Source organism: Panthera uncia, chromosome C2 (genome assembly GCF_023721935.1).
Source record: "Panthera uncia isolate 11264 chromosome C2, Puncia_PCG_1.0, whole genome shotgun sequence".
Lineage (NCBI taxonomy): Eukaryota > Metazoa > Chordata > Mammalia > Carnivora > Felidae > Panthera > Panthera uncia.
The window spans coordinates 47,119,056-47,143,964 of record NC_064810.1 but is presented as its reverse complement, the minus strand read 5'-3'; the positions used below and the strand labels follow the sequence as shown (position 1 = coordinate 47,143,964).

The 24,909-nt window shown below is 35.9% G+C and overlaps 1 protein-coding gene across 2 annotated transcripts in view; it reads right to left on the bottom strand.

Moving 5' to 3' along the window:
• TBC1D23 (TBC1 domain family member 23) overlaps positions 1 to 24,909 on the bottom strand; it is a 59,200-nt gene that overhangs the window by 20,861 nt on the left and 13,430 nt on the right. For both annotated transcript variants that reach the window (XM_049629343.1, XM_049629344.1), the window contains exons 2-10: positions 16,295 to 16,406; positions 14,827 to 14,932; positions 13,602 to 13,806; positions 9,580 to 9,703; positions 6,153 to 6,277; positions 6,013 to 6,059; positions 5,084 to 5,187; positions 3,349 to 3,471; positions 1,720 to 1,812 (exon numbers count right to left, since the gene is read on the bottom strand). In XM_049629343.1, coding sequence (XP_049485300.1) covers positions 1,720 to 1,812; positions 3,349 to 3,471; positions 5,084 to 5,187; positions 6,013 to 6,059; positions 6,153 to 6,277; positions 9,580 to 9,703; positions 13,602 to 13,806; positions 14,827 to 14,932; positions 16,295 to 16,406 — 1,039 coding nt within the window. The remainder of the gene's footprint in view (positions 1 to 1,719; positions 1,813 to 3,348; positions 3,472 to 5,083; positions 5,188 to 6,012; positions 6,060 to 6,152; positions 6,278 to 9,579; positions 9,704 to 13,601; positions 13,807 to 14,826; positions 14,933 to 16,294; positions 16,407 to 24,909) is intronic.

The following is a 24,909-nucleotide window of genomic DNA, read 5'->3' as shown; positions in this document are numbered from 1 at the left end:
TCTCTCTCTCTCAAAAATAAGTAAATAAAAAAAATACAGTGAAAATCCGAGAGAAAAACCGACAAACCACAGAAAAGCAATTTGTAGAAACAAAAAACAAAACAAAAAAAAGTAAACAGTGTATTTGCAAAAAGACGCTCAACATTACTAGTAATTACCACCTTGTAATTACTAACCTCAATGATGGTTTTTCACCCATCATTACTGTAAAATAAAATGTGCTATAATGCAATGTTGAAACATTCTCACTTAGTTATAAAGTGTAAGCTGGTTCAGTCTCTTTAAAGGGTGATAAAGCATTTCTACTTTTAGTAGTCTATTGTATAGAAGTATTTGTACAAGTTCACAAAACATGTATAAGGATCTAACTGCAGCATTGTTCATTACAAGAAAACTGAAAATAACCCAAATGTACATCAATTGGGCAATAAATTATGGTATACCCGTACCATGGTCCACTATACAGTCATTAAAAAGAATGCACTTAGGAGCAATTGGCTGGTTCAGTCAGTAGAGCATGCAACTCTTGATCTTGGGGTCATGAGTTCAAGCCCCACGTTGGAGCTTACTTAAAAATAAATAAATAAATAAATAAATAAATAAAGTGGGGATATTAAAAAAAGAATGTACTGAATGGACAGATCTCTAAGAAACAGTTTGGTGAAAAAATAAGTGAACGGTTAACTGAAAAATCAAGTAAAAAGAAAAAGGAAGCAAGAAATATATAAATATATACTAAAGGTCTGGAAGCTTAAACAAGCTGATAATAGCTCTGGAGACATTCTTTGAGTTTTCTGAAGAAAAAAATCAAGTTTTCCTGAATCACTTGAGCAAATTATTAAATAAGCATAAAAGAAAAACTAGGCCCTCCTAGGCAAACCAAGGATGAGAAAGGCTCAGGTTCACTTTCAGGATGCAAACAAGCTTGGATTACCTTCCTTAAAGCACCCAAAACTCTTTGAGTTGTTCTACCTCTATTTTCCCTAAGTTTCCTCTCAAAACCACCTAAATTCCCCTCCATGCCTTTTCAGGCCTTAGCATCACCTTTTTCAGATGAGCTGGATGAAAGGCAGACTGCATAGTTAGCAAAAGGGCTTACTCCTCTTTCTTTCTTCCCTAATCTCTGAGGCTCTTATAACCAGAATGGGTTAAATGATGTCAGTCCTACTTCTACCAACTGCTCTAAGTATTCCTGACAATATTTAATTATTTACTTCATCTTCTCCTGTAAGTAAAGTGACCCTTGTATAAAAATTTTAACAAGTGAGCACCTGTATGCCACATACTATCCTTATTAAGTATTAGTTTATGCTTAAGTACTCATGATGGAAAAAAAGGCTTATAGTAAAAATTTCTAGAATAATTACCCAGTTATAGAAAGAGCTTATATTTATAGAGTACTTACTAGATGCAAGGCACTATGCTAAGTGCTACATCAGACAATTCACAGTAAGAACTTTAGAATTTACTGACATAACAATGGTAAGCAATAGTAAGCCATACCTAACAGTGTTTGCATCTACCCTCATCATACCAAAAGAGTGTCCTGGGTGAAAAGGAAACCTGAGAACACTTTTGTTATAAGGGCAGAGACTCCCTCCTTAAGCAGAAAGAAAATGTCCCCAATCTAGTACATGTATATTTATTTCTGAGCTAAAGAAGAAAAACCTATTTATTCTCTTACTTTACTAAAAAATTTTAACTAGCATTTATACTAACCAGATCTGAATCTAAGTGGAAAGCAGTTGACAAATGCCCAGCATTATACTGTTCTGCAGGACGGCAATCCACCACAAAGAACCGGACTCCTTCCTAAGAGAAAACAACATGTGACAGACATACTGCAATTTGCCATGAGGGTTACATTTGACACAATATAGTATTACAATTAAGCAAAGAAGAGGGAATAGGTTTATTAAAAAAATGGATCTCACAGAATTAGGAGGACCCAATTAGCAGAGATACAGGAAAATAACCTCAAGATCTTTAAATAACTATATTTGTTTTGAACACTTTGTATATACCGTTCCTGACTAGAAAGTCTTAAAATATGTAGCAGGAGAATGTCATTTTGAGCTATAAAACTATACTGGAATTTAAAATTTTAATGTGTATGTTAAACGTATATTTTAAAACTATATAGTTATAAACACAGATATGGATATAATTCCTATTTCTGCAAATAAGTTTACAAAGTTGCCAACAATTAAATTCATACAAGAACATCTTTTGGGGGTGAGAGGAGGTTCTGGAAGGCCAGTTTGAACTGAGGAAGTTCACATGAGGATCTTTAAACTGGATTACAGGTTTTCATTTGTCTTTAATACTAGTTCTAATAAGAAAAACATGTGAAATGTTTGTTTTCAAAAGATCTATTGTAAAACACCTGTCTTTCCATGGCTGTTCTTCTTTCCTCCATCTTTGAAATACACCCCACCTTCCAAATACACATACTCATGGTTAACTGTTGCACTACTAGTAATAAACATATTGAAAAAAACTGGCTCTAGATTTTTATGAAGATAGGAGACAGAGAATTATGGTATATCCTCAATTCTTTGTCAGATGCTTTATGGCATTAGACCATGTAATTCAATTAGCTGTATAATCACCCAGAATTTAATAAATGCTAAATTCACCCTTTTAAGTACTTTATACAATATTCTGTTGCTTTGCTAAAAGCAAAAGATTTGGCAATTTACGAAAACAGTTGTCAAGAATAATTCATTATTGACAATTAAAATCACATACAAGCTGGCAGTTTTAAAATAAGGATGTGGGGGGCGCCTGGGTGGCGCAGTCGGTTAAGCGTCCGACTTCAGCCAGGTCACGATCTCGCGGTCCATGAGTTCGAGCCCCACGTCAGGCTCTGGGCTGATGGCTCAGAGCCTGGAGCCTGTTTCCGATTCTGTGTCTCCCTCTCTCTCTGTCCCTCCCCCGTTCATGCTCTGTCTCTCTCTGTCCCAAAAATAAACAAACGTTGAAAAAAAAAAAATAATTAAAAAAAAAAAAAATAATAAGGATGTGGGAGCACCTGGATGGCTCAGTCAGTTGAGTGTCTGACTCGATTCCAGCTCAAGTCATGATCCCAGGGTCATGGATTGAGCCCCATGTTGGGCTCCATGCTGAGCGTGGAGCCTGCTTGAATCTCTCTTCCTTCTGCCCCTAGTACCAAGTAATGCACACACCCTCCCTCTCTCTCTCTCTCTCAAATAAAAAATTTAAAAAATGAACATGTGGACAGAAGATTAAGCACATTAATCACTCACAACAAACAGGGAGGAAATGTTGGTTTTTGCATTTAAAAGGGACATTCCTCCCAACAAACTGTGGGTTTTCTTTATTTACCCCTTGAAGCTGATTTGCTTGAAGGATCTCTGACACCGAGATGGCCAGACAAAGAGCCTGACTCAGGTCTGCATCGTCATCCTTAATTCCCAACAAACTACTACCAAATAGATGGTGATTATCCTGTTTGTAGAGAAATTTTTAAAACATTATGAAGAAAAAACAAAATCAATCTTTCTTTCAAAAAATATTCTTAATAAACCATGATGAAAAGAAAATAATTATATAACACCCTTGAGTCATGTGATTTTTAAAATTTAATATTGTATCATCTCAAATCTTATAATAGGCTAATGGCTACAAAAAGGCTATACAGAAAAAGTCCTTGTCAGAGTTCATACAAAATAAAAGGCGATGAAAAACTAAAACATTCTACATAGTTGTTTCCTATAATATCACCTATATACTATTAAACTATTTAATATCACCTATAAACTATCTAAAAATATTAAATTTTTAAATGGTTACTCACAACTTTTCATATTTTAACATAATAAAAACAAAAATAAGGCATAAGTTATGCAATATACTGATCTACAGCCTGGTTTAATTAGCAACTGCTAGTGCAGATTATTTACTAGGTCTGAAGAATAAAAGCTGTTCCTCTTACAAGACTGAAAAGAGTAAAACTTCTTTTTCATCCAGCATCCTAAACCACTACGCCATCATCTGAGTTGTCCCACTTTGTTAGCAGCTGAGGTGGTCTACATAAGGCAATTATTAAAATAGCTGAAATTAGTCCCTAGAAACAAATCTCTTTTTTAATTAATTAGTTTCAGGGGAAATGTTCTTAAAAGATTTTTCTTTTCTGCCTTTTGACACATATTATACTGAACATAATTTAACCTCATCTTGCTATTTCAGCGACATGACCACCAACTAGCAATTATTATTATAGAATGCCTAAAAACAAATAAATAAAAGACAATACTGCTCTCATGGGCACCTGAGGTCATAGACAAATCTGCTTATTTTATAAATGGTAATTCTGTGCCTCCTCCACTATTAGCTTTTGCTTCTTGGAGTATTACTTTCTAGGACTCACACCACTCGTGTTTCTAATCTGGTGTCCTTTCATTTGAAAGCATTTGTCTGGCCTGAGAAAGGTTCTAAGTCTCTATGTGACTAAAGGACCTTTTGGTCACAACTCTGCATCATTAAAACTGTGCAAAGCTGAACTCCAGATAAAGGAGACATAATTATACATCCTCCATCAGATTTCTGTAATATTTAAAGTCAAGAAAGCACTAGCGTAAGAAATCTCTCCATTTTGTCATGATCAGAAATAATTAATAATCAGAGTGAGGTGAAATGGTTCTTAGCATATGTGTATGCTCTCTTTTCAATCTGTCCCTCCACTGGGGCAAGTATTTATAGTGAAAAATCACATAAAACTGCAACATAGATGACAGAAAAGAGGGGCACCTAGGTGGCCTAGTCAGTTAAGTGCCCAACTCTTGATTTCGGCTCAGGTCATGATTTCAAGGTTCATGAGATCAAGCCCCACCTAGGGCTCCACACTGACAGAACAGAGCCAGCTTGGGATTCTCTCTCTCCCTCTCTCTCTCTGCCCTTCCCTGCTCATGCATGCTCTCTCTCTCTCTCAAAATAAGTATTAAAAAAAAAAAAAAAAAAAGAATGACAATCTAGAGTATTTTAACTGAAGTGGACACAACATGAACAATAAAACAATGTACAAAATGTGAAATACTGAAGCTGGTAATTTGTCTTATACCTTCCTAAATGAAGCTGGTGTTTTACTGCAATAATACTGAGCCAGAGAGAAAAGGTCTTCTATATCTTCTAGATTCAAACTGAATGGAGTATTTTCTAAGAACTCTGAAAAACAATTACAGATATGAGAACATTTTTAAAAATTGTGGAAAATATAATCATGAACATTATTTATGTAGCAAAGCTAGAATATCTTCAACATAATAAAAACTACATAAATGGAATGTCAATAGTGAAGCCTTTAAAACTGCTTGAGGAGCAGTGGAGTTTCCCAAAGGAGCTGAGACTATTAATGCAATTCTGCTGTTAGTGAAAGATCGTTTCAGGCAATCAAATCATATTCATTAGCCTTGATTGCAGCACTGTGATTTATTTAACAAACACATGTTAAGTGCCAGGGCCCCTGGAAACAAAAAGTGACTAAGAAATAATTCCTGACTTAAGGAATTCTGTCTTGTGTGAGAAATGTGAAAATTAACCACTATAATGTTGTGAGATAAACATTATAATACAAATAATACAAAGTGGCAGTACAAAGAGGAAGTAATAACTAAATCTGTGTGGGGGCTAGAATGGCGAAAACCCAAAAAAAGTACCAAATTTCCACAATGAAAGTAATTATGAAATCTGAGTATTCAAAGGTAAATTAAGAAGGAAGAGGGGAGAAAGAGGAGGGCATCTGGTATGAACAATGAAACGTAAGAAACAGTATATGAAAAGGAACTGAAAGACTGAAAAAAACATGGAAGAAATGAATGAGGACGGCAAAATCAAGGGAAAATAGGCCTTAAGGTCTGTACCTACAGAGTGTATATGAGTTGAATGAAACCTCAGAGTTCTGTAGACTAATCTCTGAAATATACAGATGAGAAAACTGAGTTTTAGAAAATTAAGTGACGTGAAATATTTTCTCTACAGTAAGTTACTTACGGATAACTTCTTCTTTGCTATCAGACTCCTGTGCTAAAATAACTTCTCTGTAAAAGAGAAACAAATGAATTTGAGTTAAATATTAACAGAACATCCTGAGACTAGAAAGGCAAAAAAAATCTAAGCAACTTGATACTTACTTTGCATTAACAAGGATTATTAACATTAAGAAATAAATAAAAAATGGATCTGCTTGTTGTAGATATCCATCCCATATTGCCTGAGTGACTTCAATGGAACAGTAACATGCAAAAAGGCTTCCGAGCTGTAATCAGGAAATGAAATGAGACATAAACCACTGGAAATGACCTGTTCTTTTAAAAGTATGAAAACAAATGTGTAACATTATATCCAATTATCTGCACCTGATACTTAATGTGTAGCTTAATTTTAATGTATGTAATGCAAAGGCAGAATATGTAGATTCAAGGCATAATGACACCACTTACTAGCTGTGTGACTTAGGGCATATTACTTAACCTCTAAAACTCCCATTTCTACTTAAAAAGCGGGGGGTGGGGAGAATACTGCTACCTTTCTTCTACCATTGTTGTGGAGAGATAATTAACCTAGAGTATCTAAAGTCACTAATACATATATGCCATAACATAATAACTGGCATAACTACCACTATAAGGGTACCCAGCATAATTATTATGGTTCTTCACCTACAAGGTAACTGTAAGGATCAAACATGGTTAGTTAAGAACACAGAGTCAACTTTCAATGACAAGCAAGGTGACTTGCTGCCAAAGCTTACATGTCCATCATCTGAAATACATGAGACATTTATATCCCTGTGTTTCAGGAGCTCTGTGGTCTTCTCTCTTAAATAAAAGAGCTGTTTAATAAGTTTCTCTAGAGCCTGTGTTTTAAACTGCATAAACTCAGTGATATGTTTATTCAATTTTCATTAGCTACAGAAACAATTCCATTTAAGGGTTTAAATTGAAAACATTTTTAATGGCTAATGGGAACATATACATTGGTGCATATTTTGTGCCAGTACTAAACTACTGTCACATATCCTTTATTATCTCTTATTTAAAATAGTCTCACAACAGTCCTTCAACGTTGACATTTTTCTCCCCATTTTACATGTGAGGAAATAAACTGGTGTTAAACAACCTTCCCAAGCTCAAAGAGATAGTGAGTGGCAGTATTTACACTAGAAAAATGACCTGAGATTCCACAGCCCAAGCTAACTGCCATTACACTTCACCACAAAGCTTTTAAGTATAAAATGTTACTAATGTTTTTTTGTTGTTTTAAAAATTACTATTACAAATAAGATTACTATTACAAATACCAGGGGCACTTAGGTGGCTCAGTCAGTCGGTTAAGTGTCCAACTTTGGTTCAGGTTATGGTCTTGCAGTTTGTGAGTTCAAGTCCCCCATCGGGGTCTCTGCTGTCAGCACAGAGCCTGCTTCAGATCCTCTGTCCACCCCCCTCCACCGGCCCCTTCCCCATTCTCTCTCTCAAAAATAAGTAAACTTTGAAAGAAAAAAAGGTTACTATTACAAATCCCAAAGATGTAAATACAAATAGAACTGCAATATATGCATACATGCAATATATGGCCATCATTAAAGTCACATAGCCAAACTACAGCTATCATTGCATTGCTCACAGTTGTAGGTCCCTCAAGGTTTAAGAATTAGCTTTAATGGTTTCATCTCATGATTAAAAAAAAAAAAAAAAAAAAGACTCCATTCCATAGACATGATACTAATAGAAAGAACTAGTTGCGGCATTGACTGAAGAGAAACCAGTTGTTTTAGTACTTGGTAAAATCTACTACCAGAACTGAGGACTAATTCAGAGTTGTGGCAACAGAAAGAGCATTTCTGAGGCATGATGTGACAGCAGAGACCTCTATAAGGCATCAGAATGCTTAGTTTTTTACTTGAATACAAATAAGTATGAATGGCAATATATGAATCTCAGTGAAACTACAATTTTATAGGTGTTTTATGATTTCAACTCAAAGTGATAAGACTGTGGCTAACACTAAAGAGTAGGCTGCTGCAGTCTGAGATTTAATATGACAGTTGAAACCAGTTAGGATTCTCTTAAGTATTTTTTCCTGATTGTTTACTCATCTCATCCCCTCTGAGGTAGGTATTATTATTATTCCCATTTTACAGATAAAGAAATTGAAGCTCAGAGGCTAAGTGTTTTAAATCACACAGTTAATAAGTGGAAGAAAGGAATCCTTTCTGAAGAAAGCTAGGTTAAGACATGATCAAAGAGTATGTTTAATTTCTGAATATAGGGGCGCCTGGGTGGCGCAGTCGGTTAAGCGTCCGACTTCAGCCAGGTCACGATCTCGCGGTCCGTGAGTTCGAGCCCCGCGTCGGGCTCTGGGCTGATGGCTCGGAGCCTGGAGCCTGTTTCCGATTCTGTGTCTCCCTCTCTCTCTGCCCCTCCCCCGTTCATGCTCTGTCTCTCTCTGTCCCAAAAATAAATTAAAAAAAAAAAAAAAATTAAAAAAAAAAAAATTTCTGAATATATATTCTTCCAGGACTCAATCACTGTTTTAGAAAGATCTTCAAGTTAATTGAGAAGAGCAGTTCTCAAAGTGTAGTCTGAGGAGCCCTAGACATCCCCAAGAGTATTTTTTACAGGGGAGTCCACGAGGTCAAACTATTTTCATAATAACCGTGAACTTTAATTGCCTTTTTCATACTCATTCTCTCACAAGTGAACAATACTTTTCCAAAGGCTACATGAATTGTGGTACCATCACAGACTGAATAAAGAAGCAGGTATGAGAATCTACCTATTTGTGATCAGCCGAATATTGAGATTTGCAAAAATATAAAACAATGTAACTATTCTGATTTTCTTTTGGAAAATACAGTTATTTTGCATTAGAAAAATAGGCTATTAATGTTAACATGTAATGGATTTATCACTACTTCTAAATGAATATTTAAATTTCTTAGTTTTAATTTCTAACCATCATAATCTGTATAAACTAGAGATCCTCAATAAACATGGGGTATAAAAAGTCCTGACACCAAAGGGTCTGAGAACCACTGACCCAGAATAATAAAACTTCCCATTCAAAATATATAGAATAACACAGCATTGAGATGTACTTCGTATTTCTTTATATTGATCATTTCTTACTGATCAATATAATCTTAAGTCATTTTCCTCATGTTTGGATATCAATTCTTATACACACCATCAACAATTTAATCACACAAAGTTTTAAAGTGAACTGATACATACCACATATTTACATATATTACATGCCTATATTAGCACATATTGCATACATATATCTCACAAATATTACATATGAATGTACTATCTATGCAATATGAGATACATGTAAAACAACAAAAGGCTAAACTTCATTTTAAATAATCTGAACTAACATGGTGAAGAACTAAAAAACCTATTTTGGAAGTACCAATAATTTTACTCCTTTGGTTTAAGTAGTAACGGTCTATAATTTAGTACTTTTCTTTCTCTTCCTTGGGGGAAAATAAACCTAACTATAGTTTTATAGAAAGCTATTTTTCATTAAGTGTTCCTACTTTCACTTTATTACCCAGTTGAGTGCATAGGAGTCTGGAGTAATTTTCTTTGTATCAAGAAAAGAACAAAGCTCAGGCTCATGGTATTGGATGAGTAATCGGAAAAGATGAAATGGTCTTCCCTTCAGAGAACAATCCCTAAAAGACAAGAGAAGCAAGGTTTGCATTAATGGATCAGAAATGATCATATCAGTAACTAGTCCTCTTGCAACACCCACCTCCTTCTCCCCACCCCCCAAAATGCCTGAACACCACAGCATTCACAGAAAGCCTACATGATACATCAGCCAGAAATCTCTTGCTAACACCTAATATCCCTGATTTGACAGAAAGTTTGTAGAAACAGCAGGTCTACAGCCAACTCTAAGGAGATTCTCTCCAGCTCAACCCAGACAGCACTCAAAAGAAAGAACTACAGGGACCACTGGAAAGAGTGAGACCATTTAGGTTATTTTGACAAGTTCTACATCCCAAAAGGAGAACTATAGAGGTCTTAAAAAAAAAAAAAAAAAAAAAAAGTCCAGCTCTCTTCTTCCCCTCCAAATACAAGGAAACTCCTAGGAAGGCTTTAGGTTAGCTCCATAGTTAACATACTCAATTAGGAATGTCCTTTAGCAGAGGTAAAAGTCTAAAATGGCCACAGGTAACAAAATACTGGATCAGAGCCTTAGTTGAAGTGGCCTGGGTACTAGTGCTCAGAATGAATCCCAAGAGGTACAAAACACTTTATTAAACAAGTATACTACTTCTTGCCTTCTTCCCTTGTGTCTAATGAATCAATAAAAATGTAAACAGCTCAAGGACAGGTGATCTCAATAAAAGTCAATATTTACTGAGAAAATATCACATGCCAGACACTGTAACAGGCACTTTACAAAGTTATCTAATTTTATCTTGACAAGCAACCCAATGAAACAGTTACTATTATTCTCCTCATTTTACAGATGAGAAAACTGAAGCTTAGCTGTGGGCAAGTAACTCACCCAAGGTCACATAGTTTAAAAAGTCAGCTAAGAGCTGTACACAAAAACTGTGCATTAAACTATCATGCCATACGACTCTTCTCTGTATATAATTCAGTATTTCAACAAGCGGTATTTTGGTAGAAGCACAGTCTCTAAAAAAGCAAATTGTAAAGAAATTGAAATGAAGCAAAAGGCTTCATGTGAAAAAGCTAATGAAATGAATGTCACAGTTTTAACATAAAAGCACTGATAAAGAATACTGTCAAATGCTATTTAAGTAGGAACAATGAAAAACAATTTCTGCAAAACCAAGATCTGAGATCAATGCCAGGATTTGGTATGACTCTCTATCTACTTTTTTTTTTTTATATTGTAGATAACAGGGAAATTTTGTAGAGAAGGCCCTAGGCTGTTAATTCAGAAGCCCAGAGACAGAACTGGATTCATACTGGCAAGATTACCTCTTCCTTTATCTGAATACTTTCCCCACTCTAATAAATGCAAGGCAATTGACTGTTAAGGCAAGACACGGAAACCTTAGAGTAGGGACATAAAATTGTAGGAACCATTGCCTAGTATGTGTCCCTAGCAGGACATCTCAGGGAGTTAGCTACTGCAACAGCATCTATTCATTTAATAGCTCTGTACTACAAAGCTACTCTCCACTGCAAGGCACTGTGCTCGACTTGACAGGATTCTACCCATGTTACACTGGATCTGTAATGAGAAGATACATTATAATGGAATTCTTCTAGCAGGATTTTGTGGGGCTGTATTCTATCCAGAGGCATTAATGCTGACCCTGCCTGGAGTGTTGTATTACATGTGGAACTCATAGAAACAGTACCTGGAGGAACCTAACAAGATAGTGTACTATACAACTCAGGGTAAAGCCCTCTCCCCTACTATTACTAACTACCACTACCAACATAGTCTCTAGAGAAAAAGTTGGAGCATCATGTCCCTTGCCATCACTAGCTCTGTTACACCGAGCAGTGGTAAAATACAAGCAGTTGAGAAACCTAGTGCAACTGAATGATTCGTAAGTATGAATTCCAGTCTTGCTCTACCACAACCACAGTCCTGATTCCCGGCACCTCTGGGTCTGTTTTATGTATATGAAGCACTGTGGCTTCAAGGTAGCAAAGAGGTTCTCTACCCTGGGGAGTTTTTAAAAAATATGCCTAAGCTCTACCTAGTGCACTTATAGTTGAAACTTCAAGGACCCACATGTTTTAAAAGTTCTTGGGCTAAACAGACATTTCCCCAAAGAAGATACACACACTGCCAGAAAGCACATGAAAGATGCTAAACATCACTATCACAGAAATGCAAAGCAAAACCATAATGAGATATCACTTCACACTCATTAGTTTGGCTATAATAATTTTTTTTTTAATGTTGATAGTGGAAAAAGTGGGATCTTCATTCACTACTGGTGGAAATGTAAAATGATATACTTATGGAAAAGGCTGGCAATTCCTCAAAAGGTTAAACATAGAGTCACAATATAACTCAGCAATTTCACTTCTAGGTACATACCCAAGAGAAATGAAATACATGTCTACACAAAAACTTGTACACAAATGTTCATAGCAGCATTATTCATAACCAAAATGAATATAATCCAAATGTCCAACTGTTGTTGAAAATAATCCAAATGTCCAACTGTTGAATGAGTAAATAAAATGTGATATAGTCATGCAATGCATGTAAATTCACAGACACAGAAAGATTGCCTCAGGAAAGTGGTTGCTTCGGGCTGACAGTGTTGGGGGAAAATGGAGAGTTGACTACTAATGGGTACAGGATTCCTTCTTGGAGATGAAAATGTTCTAAAAAATTTTGTGGTTATGGCTGCACAATCCTGTGACTATACTAAAAAACAATGAGCTATACACACACTAAAAGGATAAATTTTACGATCTGAAAATGGTATCTTGAGCTATTAAAGAAAAAGCTATTCAGTGGTTTCTAACAAGCAACCAGGGTGGAAAACTGTATTAGTTAAAACACAGGTGGCCATCCAAACTTAGGTTCAAATCTTGACTCAGACATACACCAGACGTGTAATCATGAGTAAGTCTTTAATCTCTTTCTTTGCCTCAGTTTTTGTACTTGTATATCAGAGATACCTACCCTTTAGCGGTCATAGTTTAAATAAGAAAACACACAAAGCACCTGCATTTAGTATAGTGTGTATCACAGAAAGCAGTAAAGAATGGTAGTCATTTAACTACCAAGCTCCAGAATAGCAGAGTTCTCTACTTTGGCTGCACATTGCAGTCAACTGAGAAGCTCTAAAAAAACAATGATGTCTGGGTGCCCTTCTCAGAGATTTGATTTGATAGTCAGATATACAAATACGCACCAGGATTTTTAAGAGCTCCCTCAAGGACTCCAGTGTGCATCCAAAATTCCCTGTGCAGATTATGTCAAAAGTTCCTCTTCACTCTGAAATCCTGACTACCTAATCGGTAGCACAGGGAACTACAAGAATTCTTTCTGGCCTCATGGATGCAGCCCCTGCACTACCTCTCCTCTGGCCCTCCACACCTGCAACCATCTAAACATCTACCTATCTAGTCTCAGCCTAAGGGTCACTTGCCCAGGGAAGTCATCTCTGACCTCCAGGACAAGTTAGGTTGCCCCCACTGAATATGCCCTTAGCATTCTATATTTCATCTTCCTAATACTCAGCACACTCCTAATTACTCGTTCAGTGCCTGCATATATAGGATTACATTTCAAGCTGTAATGCTAGCACCTCACTTAAGGCAGCACTCCAAAAATTTTACTTTTCGTATAGACACTATAATGGTATTTTTATTTTATAAGGAAAGAAATTATAATAGGGATACTACCAAAAGCTTGTACCAACTTTACAAGCATAAATTCTTAACCAAAGAACCCTTTAAAAAATGTTTACAACCACAGAAATAAAGTCAAATAACAGTTAAGATTCAAATACTTGAACCTTTTACTTTACCACCAAAGTAAATCTAACTTTAGTTCAAAACAAATCAGACTTTTATTCATTTAAAAACTATTATTACTAAAACGTGTTTTACCTGGGGATGTACTTATTCATGATAGCATAAAAGCAGTTGTATAAATCGCTGCGTGGCAACTGAAGATGCACCAATGGTTTCAGTAGATGTATCCAGCTGAGGGATGTGCTGTAGTTAATGTTACGTGATTTACAGTAAAAGGTGATTACGGATTCAATATCCAAAAGTAATTCTGTTGCTTTCTCTTGTGGCACTGAAAGCTGTTCTAGAAAATAAGTGTCAAAATTAAGTTACCAAGGGCCTGTTAGAGACTCAGTTATTGCAAGTAACACTTGTTTTCAAACACACAATACTTCCTTAGTGTACTCAGAGCATGACAAGGGCAAAAGAAAACTACGCAAAAGCATGTTTCCTTTTATTTAGTATTTACTAGCTATTCAGTATTTAACTCAATAATACTTGACCTATATATATGTTAAACATAAAAATGGGCAATCCGAGGTAGAGAGGTAGGAAAGATGCTTAACCCATATTCCTGGAAAGCAAAAAGGTGTTTTCTAAACAAAAGATTATCATCTACCCAATGATGGGCAGCTGTCACTATAGCTTTGTCAGAGAAGGTTATTAATTCTCTACCAATAAATTCCCTTTCCTTTGAATACACTAGCAATAATGTTTCTGTTGTGGTTAGTACACAAAAGCCTATCTAGTAAAATTTAAATTGTAATAAAAAGAAAAACAAAAAGACACTAAGGACTATAGATGAATTTAAAAATACAAACTAAATTCATTTAAGCTTGAAAAGACCTTGTGGAGTGACAGGAAACCTTTTCATCCATGACTTAAAATAGTTTTGTGGTTTTTTTATTACAGATCATTACCTATGATCTGCAAAAGTTTATAGGTAAACTTTTAGAACACAGACCCCTTTAACGTGAAGACTAAAGATCATACAGACCTTTTCACAAAAAAACAATTTTAAAACTGCAACAAAACTATAAAGGTACCAGAAGAACTGAACATATAAGCCAAAAAACAAAAAAACAAAAAACAAAAAAAAAAAAACAAAAAAAAACCCTACACTAAAAATTGGGCTCTCTTTCTTATAAATACTAGATATTACTTCATAAGAATTTCCAAAGAGAAGTCCTACGACTGTTTACTAGCTGTTCACAAATTTAACATATCCCAAACTGTAACAAGATGATTCTATTAAAGAGTAACTCTTCTACCTCAAAATATTATTTTCAAAATTTTTCAGTTTGAAAACAATTATTAAACTTACCAATAAACTCTACACAATCTTTGTGAATGGCATTCTGTTCTGGCAAGTCTAAAATACCATCCCATGATGCCAAACTATCACCTTTTCCTGCAACATTTAGAGCAATCTGGAAAAAAGATAAAAGCAATTAGCTTTGTATGTCATGTCTCATTTTTAGAAAATATACTGTAATAATGGAAAGTCCTGAATTTTGAAATAATAATACATACTTCAAAGATTACAAAGTAATGTATTTACACTCCACCAAATGCTGATCCCTTCAGTCATATCATAATGAACACAATTATTTTAAATCTCCCTACATTAAATTTTACTACTTCATGTCAATCCAGTGAATGGCATACACAAATTTATTTCAGCAAACATCATCAATGTTATACACTGAATGTTTGTGTCCTCCCACAAAATTCAGATTTTGAAACCTAATCCCCAATGTGATGTTATTTAGAGGTGAGGCCTTTGGGAGGTGATTAGGTCATGAGGGTGGAGCCCTCATAATGGAATTAGTGCCTTCATAAAAGAGACCCCAGAGAGCCCCTATCCCTTCAGCCATGTGAGGACACATTAAGGAATTATTATTTTTTTTAGTTTAATGGTATTATGCTTATTTTAAAAGTCTTTATCTTTTAGACTTTCGTACTAAAGTATTTTAGTGTGCTACCAAGGATTTGCTTTAAAATAATCCAGTGGGTGAGACAGGGAGGAAAGGATAGAGATACTAATCACACAAGACTGGCCAAATATTAACAGTTAAAACTAAGTGATGGGTCATGGGGGTTCATTATGTAAGTCTACTTTTGTATGTGTTTTAAATTTCTACAATAAAACATTCAGAATGCTATGTACAGTTATTATTCCATTTCTGTTACAGATATATGTGCAGAGAAGAAAAAATAAAAAGATATATACCAAGACATTATTATGTGTTTTACCCATAGGTGATAGACAGCAGATAGTTTTTATCTTATCTGCTGCTTGTATGTTTTAACAAACAGTATTTCTTTTGTAATCATAACAAAATCTTAATTTAAAATTAAAAAGTGACACATGCACTACAGAACAGATGAAGAGGAAAATAAAGCAAAGTAAAATGTCCTATAATTCCAACACACAGAGAGACCTATGTCCTCTCCCCACCTTGTCTTTAATATAGCTGAGATAATTCCATGTCTGCAATTATAAATCCTATTTTACTCATCGGTTGCATTTTCCCATTTCATTAAACAATCTTCATAAACATCATTTGTAATGACTACAAAAGAAAAAGCATTGCCCTTCAAAACCTATATTGTTAAATAACCAAACATGACAGAAACACACCATTTAAGTTGCTCTGTTTGATAAATTCTCTAGATGCAACATGGTCAGAAGATGATAAAGTTTTCTGCAACTTAGACAAATGAACATAAAAATTATCAAATATTATTCTTAAGTGATGACATTTTGCTTTAGTTTTCAGTTACTTTACCTTCCAAACTTTGGCCCTCAGATTAGCAGGTAGTGGTCTTCCCTGAATTATATTTCTCAAAGTTTCAAGATCACAACCTCCTGCTTCCAGAGCTTCTGCAAGATCTTTTTCCCTAAAAAACAAGTCCTTAATAGATCAATGCTACTTATTTTTTTCTTATTGAAGATTAATTTATAACCATGGCCTATTAAAGGCTGTGTGTGTCTACGAAGAAAAGGTTCTCGGCAGCCAAAATGTAATGCCAAGGCATACACAGCATTTTGTTTCCTTGGAAGGGAATCTAGGGTTTCATGCAATTTACTCTTATTTTGCACTTAGTTCTAACAAGCTCAGTTATGTTTTCTAAAATTAAAGAAATTTAAAAAGAGAAGACAGCACAAGCAGGATGACAGCACTTAAAAGTCACAGTAATATTACTATTCATGGTAGTAGTACTGACTCACACTTTATAGAGCACTATCTTTGTGCCAGGCAGTGTTCCAAATACTGTCCAGGTGTTATTTTGATTCTCACAACAACCCTATGAAGTAACCACAATCATCACTGGCCCCAGTTTACATATGCAAAAGTTGAAGCAAAGAGGGGTTATATAGTTTATGAACACTCATCTAGTAAGTATTCTAGCCAAGATTCCAATTTTAACAGTCTGGTTCCAGAATTTATGCTCCTGATATTATGCTAAATAGTGGCAAAGAGGAGAAATCATAAGATTCTGCCAAGAATTCAGTGCTGTATGGGAATACTTAGTACATAACTCACACAGGTATCATGCCTAGAGCTGTGCCTAGCTTACAGTAAGTGTCCAATAAATGTCAGATGAACAAAAAAAGTTCTAATGGCATCACCATTTTATATATTAAATATATATATATATAATATATATATTCTTTTAAAGAAAAAGAATACATCATTGAGTACAACAGCAAGCAGTTATGTACAGTCTGCTAGGTTTAAGGAGGAAATTAACATGAAATAAATTTTATTTTTGTTTGTATATGGTTAAAAAGAATATATTTTTCAAAAACTTTCACAAACATTATGAATTGTTTTTTAGCCATGAAATAACCACTTAAAATAAGTAATTCTCTCAGAATTCTCAAAAGCTGAGTTTTAGTCATTGTTTATAATTTTAATGTACAATACATAAGAAATCTATATAAATAAAAATCCATAACTCAGCCAGACAATTTCTAAAAATCCTTGAAGCAGGCTGAAAGAGTCTCCCACTACAATCAGGAAACCAAGATTTTGTCACACTGGGGGTGGGGGTGAGGGGGGTGGGAAGATGGTTTTGAGGAAAATAATTTACTACCATTTCACATTCTCTTAATAAGATAATGTAAATCTCCCCTACTGACAGGATTCCAAGAATATTAGTTTAAATGGGTAAATTTACTAAAGTGTTACCCTCTTAAGGGAATGGAATTAAACGAAATATATATAATCACTTGGGATCATATTCAAAACAAAAGTAGTGATCAAATTTTAGCTACTACAAATTCATAAGAACAAGAATATAACTAGTAACCACGCAAGAAACATTTTTTTTTCCTTTTGCTATGTGGTCACCAAAGTGTTGGACAAGAAAGTGAGGGAAAAAGATTTCAAGTCCACTGTTCAGAAATGCTTCAGGCCTATAGTTGATAAAGAATGGGGTTTATCTCTTCTCATCTGGTCAAAATGTACAAGAGAGCCTGTTAGAATGTGAAAGGTTGTTTGTAACCATAAAACAAAGAAAATTTAATGTGATCTTTGAGAAATAAATACCATATTTTTAATGATTAAATATGTAAATGAACTGTAAATACCATCATATGAGATAGAATTCTTCTACCAAATAAATGAAGAACTAGAATTTTTCTATTTTTCAGGGCAAAAATCCTTGGTTTCTTTTTGAAGTAACTTTGCCAAATCCCTTACTTTTCCAGACAACAAAGTCGGTATTCTAGGGCAAAATGCCCAACCCTCGACATACTTTTTAAATCATAATAATGTACAAGCACATCCCTGTTGATACAGCTGCTGTTGTAGTCTTTGATGCTGCCCCCAGGGAACCACAAACATGGTCTCCAACAGTACAACCATGAGCAAGAAACCAGAATACGCTCCAACTTAAGTAGTAAAAGGCATCTCTCACAAACTAAATTAATGTTATCTTCTGAACAAAGTATTCAAAAGTTCAGTTATCAGACCTTCAACATTACAAATGCACTTGTAAAAAGTAGCAAAACAGCTGAAAATAGTGAAGTTAAATAATTCACGTAAGGGTCAAGTTCCTATCGAGAGATAGGAACTCTATGGCACTTAGCTCTCAAATAGAACTTTCCTTCCCCCTAAACCAAGTTTCCTTCTACTTTTGAGCAAGCAATACATAACATTCAAAATCAAGACACATGTCTGGTGGGATATGATGGGGGGGGGAGTTTATGGTTTTTTAAATCTTCTTTGAGGTGAGAATATTTAGTCAGAGCGGCTACAATGAACAAATTAGGACACTATAGACGCTGGAGAGGATGTGGAGAAACAGGAACCCTCTTGCACTGTTGGTGGGAATGCAAACTGGTGCAGCCACTTTGGAAAACAGCGTGGAGGTTCCTCAAAAAATTAAAAATAGATCTACCCTATAACCCAGCAATAGCACTGCTAGGAATTTACCCAAGGGATACAGGAGTGCTGATGCATAGGGGCACCTGTACCTCAATGTTTATAGCAGCACTTTCAACAATAGCCAAATTATGGAAAAAGACTAAATGTCCATCAACTGATGAATGGATATAGAAGTTGTGGTTTATATACACAATGGAATACTACTTGGCAATGAGAAAGAATGAAATATGGCCTTTGGCAGCAACGTGGATGGAACTGGAGAGTGTTATGTTAAGTGAACAAGTCGTACAGAGAAAGACAGATACCATATGTTTTCACTCTAATGTGGATCCTGAGAAACTTAACAGAAGACCATGGGGGAGGGGAAGGGGAAAAAAAAAGTTACAGAGAGGGAAGGAGGCAAACCCTAAGAAACTCTTAAAAACAGAATAAACTGAGGGTTGATGGGGGGTGGGAGGGAGGGGAAAGTGGGTGATGGGCATTGAGGAGGGCACCTGTTGGGATGAGCACTGGGTGTTGTATGGAAACCAACTGACAACAAATGTCAAAATCAATCAATCAATCAATCTTCTTTCATTATGGTGGCTTCTTACTAACTTCACAAGCCAAAGGTTGGTAGAAACGTACTGGGGATTCAGATAGCTCTGAAAATAGGAAAGTATAGGTCTTGTCCATTTATCCTAGTTAAATCTGGAAAATAAGTAACTGTCTACTTTGCTAGAAGGTTCAACACAAAGCAAATCCAAAGCTTTGGGGTTGCCAAGTAACAGAAATGCATCTCTTCCTAACTCTATGACATTGAAAACCGTACTATTTGTTAGTACGACACTACAGGTTATTGTTGATGATCTATCAAGGACACATTTTCAAAGCCTAAATAAAACAACAGAATTTCCCCTCACCTGATGGTTTGTGGCAACATCACCTAAACACTGTAACCCAAGTTGCTTTAGAATTATAGCAAGGCAAACAATGTGACTAAATTCATATGAAGTTAATGTTTATTCAAACTAGCAACTGAATTTTTCTTCTTCAACCAAATGGTGAGTAACTTCTAGCATATGGAAGCATTTGCACAATGCAAGTTAAAGGGGTATGATGGGGGGGGGGGGGAACATGAATTTTTAAGCACTACCAAATTAAATACAGATTTCTAAATGCTTCTAGGATTAATAAATTCAATTTAAATTTTTGTACATAATTATTTTCTGAATATATTGAATCCATTCAAAATTATCATTTTTAAAAGCAACTAGGATTATGCATGTTGTGTTCCTAAAAGTCAAAAAGTCAGAGAAAATCTGCCACTGAAACAAAAAAAAACTGTTTATTTCACTTTTTTCTAAATTGTTTTGCCCATAACCACATTCTAAAAATCTTCTTTTCCCTATAATTTCAAAATTTATTAAAACTTTAGCTGTACACACTCCAAACAGGAGGTGAAAACGCTTAGTTTATCTCTTATTTTTTTACATGTGTCTTTCTGCACTTAAACTCTACATCCATTATCAGCCATTCCACTCCTCCCCACCCTACTCCCAGCCTCTGGCAACCACTGATTTACTTTCTGTCCCTACACACTTACCTATTCTGGACATTTTATTTTTTAAAGTTTATTTATTTTTAAGTAATCTCTACACCCAATGTGGGGCTCAAATTCACAACCTCAAGATCAAGAGTCTCATGCTCTCCTAACTGAGCCAGTTAGGTGCCCCAATTCTGGACAGTTTATATATGGAATTTTATTTATGCAGTCTTTGTGTCTGGTTTCTTAGCATAATGTTTTCAAAGTCTATCTATGTTATAGCATGTATCAGTACATGTTTTTTATTGCCAAATAATATTCCACTGCATGTTATACTACATTTTATTTATCCATTCATCAGTTAATATTAGAGTTGTTTTAACTTTTTAGCTATATGACTGTCTCCTAATTTTGAAAATATGTACCAACAGTTCAACTACTTAAGTGTATGATGCATATGCATCATTTATTATTTATTCTTCTTAAGAAGGTCTGGAAGAATTTAAAAATCAATTCTATTAAAACTTCACACCTCAGAGTGGCAGAAGCATCTCCACACTTGGAGGGAGAGAGCCTGGCAGAATCAAGGTGTGTGTATGTGAACTGGGGGAGATAAAATGGCATAGGCACGGAGGGGAAAGAACACTTTCTGTGGAGAGACAAAAGGGAGAGAAAGAAAGAGGGGTTGTGAAAGTGCAGCATCCAGTTAGCACAAAAGGAAAAACCTCTCTGGACCCTGGACAGGGGAAAGAGATATACAAAAGTACCAGTTTTTTGAGGGTTTTGTTTGTTTGCAAACAGCCTTTGGAGCTGAAATTTGGAGGTTTCATAAGTGACTGACTTTCTCTGGAGCGGAGCCAGGAGCCCTAGCACACGCTCCTGGGGAGAAGGGAGCCGGCCGAAGTGCACAGCCCGGTGTAGCGATCTCAGGGCACACTAGGAGAGAATAGTCCCCTCTTCCAGAGTACTCTGGGAAGAGGGTTTATTGCCTCCCCAAGGACAAAAGACCCCGAGGGTACCAGCCAAAAAGCCTTTTATCAGCAGGACCATGAGGCCCTACTCTGGAACAGGGGAGAGGAGCCACACAGAGCTGGGTCCTTTAAGACTCAAAGTTTTGAATCCCAACTGAGTGCCTAGAAGGAGCAGGAGAACTGTAGAGCAGGGAAAACTGACTGCCCTCGCTATTCTGAGGGCTGCCTGAACAGCGTGGGTTGAGACACCTGGGGTGGGGAGGAAAGAATGGGGTGTTTCCATTTTCCCCCCAACACCAACATGGTGGGACTTCAGAGAGCAGCACAGCAGCCCCCAGTGGAGGCAGGACACGCTTACACCAAACCCCGCCCCTCTGTGCCTGGTAACTGGTTGTTTATTGGAGCAAGACTGGCTGACCCAAAGCAGCTGGCCTCTCCTCCAGACCAGCACAGCCACCTGTCCCAGGCACCAACAGACATCTCTTTCTTTTTCTTTCCTTTTCTTTTTCTTTCCTCCCTCTTCTTCTTTTTTTCTTTTGGAATCAGGCTCATAGTTTCTGATTTGTTATGGTCAAACCAAACATACATACATATATATATATATATATATATATATATATATATATTTATAAATATATATTTTTATATTTATATATATTTATAAATATATATGAATTCTTATTTTATACATTTTTAATTATTTATATTTATATTATTTATTATATAATAATTTATATATAATATATATATTTTTTGATTAGGCATTTTTATTCTATTCTTTTATCATATTTTCTCTTTTGTCTTCTTATTTTCCTTCCTCTTTCTCTGGAATTAGACTTATAGTTTTTTGATTCTCTATTTGGTTTTCTTTTCCCCCTTCATTTTTCTCTTTTTATGGAATTAGGCTCCCCCCCCACCCCGCTTTTTTTCCCCAGAGTTACTTCAACAACAAATCAAAGCACACCTAGTTAAAGGTCCAAACACTGCACCATTACAAGCTAGGAGGAGCTCTGCAGAGGACTGACCAGTGGGACAGAGCAGCCAAATGCAATAAAAGAGTACATGCAACATATGCCAAAAACACTTCCTGGAGTGCCAGGCCCCAGGCAGCATATGACTCCTTTTAAATATAGTAGTACTCAAAGGTGCAAGACACATAATAAGCTCTTAAAACACACAAAAGACAGAAACAGCCACAATGACAAAATGGAGGAATTCTCCCCAGAAGAAAGGTCAAGAAGAAATCAAAGCCAGAACATTACCCAAAGCAGATATAAACAATATATGTGAACATACATTAGAAGAACAGTCATAAGATTAATAACCGGGCTTGAAAAAAAGCATACAAGACACCAGAGAAACTCTTGCTGTGGAGATCAAAGACCTAAGAACTAGTCAGGATGAATTTTAAAATGTTGTAACTGAGATCCAAAATAAACTAGATACAGTGACAGTGAGGATGGAAAAAGCAGAGGAGATAATAGATAAAACAGAAGATAAAACCATGGAAAATAATGAAGCTGAAAAAAAGAGGGAAAGGAAATTACTAGATCATCAGAGGAGAATTAGAGAACTAAGTAATTCCATGAAACAAAACAATATCCGTATCATAGGAGCCCCAGGAGAAGAAGAGCAAGAGAAAGGGGCAGAAGGTTTATTTGAACAAATTATAGCTGAGAACTTCCCTAATCTGGGGAAGGAAACAGGCATCCAAATCCAAGAGGTACAGTGAACTCCCTTCCAAATCAACAAAAACAGGTCAACACCATGACGTATCATAATGAAACTGGCAAAATACATAGATAAAGAGAGAATTCTGAAAGCAGCTAGGGACAAAAGGTTCTTAACCTTCAAGAGTAGACACATAAGGTTAGTAGCAGACCTGCCCACTGAAACTTGGCAGGCCAGAAGTGAGTGGCAGGAAATATTCAATGTGCTGAATAGGAAAAGTGTGCAGCCAAGAATCCTTTATCCAGCAAGGCTGTCATTCAGAGTAGAAGGAGAGATAAAAGCTTTCCCAGACAAACAAAAACTAAAGGAGTTCATGATCACTAAACTAGCCCTGCAGGAGATCCTAAGGGGGACTCTGTGAGTGGAAACAGCAAAGACTACAAAGGACCAGAGGCATCACAACAAACATGAAATCTACAGATAACACAATGGCAATAAATTTGTATCTTTCAATAATCACTCTGAATGTAAATGGATTAAATGTCCCAATCAAAAGACATAGATATCAGAATGGATACAAAAAGTAAGATCTATCTCTATGCTGCCCATAGGAGACTCATTTTAGACCTAAGGACACCTGCAGATTGAAAGGGGGGGGAGGGCTGGGTGGCTCAGTCAGTTAAGCATCCAACTTTGGCTCAGGTCATGATCTCGCGGTTTATGAGTTCGAACCTGTGTTGCGCTCTGTGCTGACAGCTCGGAGCCTGGAGCCTGCTTTGGATTCTGTGTCTCCTCCTCTCTCTGCCCCTCCCATGCTCATGCTCTGCCTCTCTCTGTCTCTTAATAATAAATAAACATTAAAAAAAAAAAAAGTGAGGGGATGGAGAACAATCTATCATGCTAATGGATATCAAAAGAAAGCCAGAGTAGCCATATTTGTATCAAACTAGATTTTAAAATAAAGACTGTAACAAGAGATGAAGAAAGGTATTAAATCATAATTAAGGGGTCTATCCATCAAGAAGAGCTAACAATTATAAATATTTATGCCCCCAACATAGAAGCACTCAAATATAAAAATCAATTAGTCACAAACATAAGCAAACATTGATAATAATACAATAATTGCAGGAGACTTTAATACTCCACTCACAACAATGGACAGATTATCTAGGCAGAAAATCAATAAGAAAACAATGGCTCTGAATGACACATTGGACCAGATGGACTTAACAGGTATATTTAGAACATTTCATCCTAAAGCAACATAATACACACTCTTATAGAGTGCATATGGAACATTCTCCAAAGTAGATCACATACTGGGTTACAAAACAGCCCTCAACAGGTACAAAAAGATTGAGATCATATCATGCATATTTTCAGATCACAATGTTATGAAACTTGAAATCAACAAGAAAAAAATAGAAAAACCCCCAAACACATGGAGGTTAAAACTTCACATCTATTAGAATGGCTATTATCAAAAAAAAGAAAGAAAGAAAGAAGAAAAGAAAAGGAAAGAAAAGAAAAGAAAAGTGTTGGTGACAATGTGGAGAAAGTGAAACCTTGGGCACTACTGGTGGGAATGTAAAATGGTGTAGCCACTATGGAAAACAGTATGCTTATTCCCCCCAAAATTAAAATATAAAAATACTGTATGATCCAGCAATTCCACTTCTGGTTATATACCCAAAAGAAGTGAAAGCAGGGACTCAAACAGATATTTGTGGACCCACATTCATAACAGCATTTTTCATAGTACCCAAAGGTGGAGCGAATGCAAATATCCTTCAGTGGATAAATGAAATGGGATACACACACACACACACACACACACA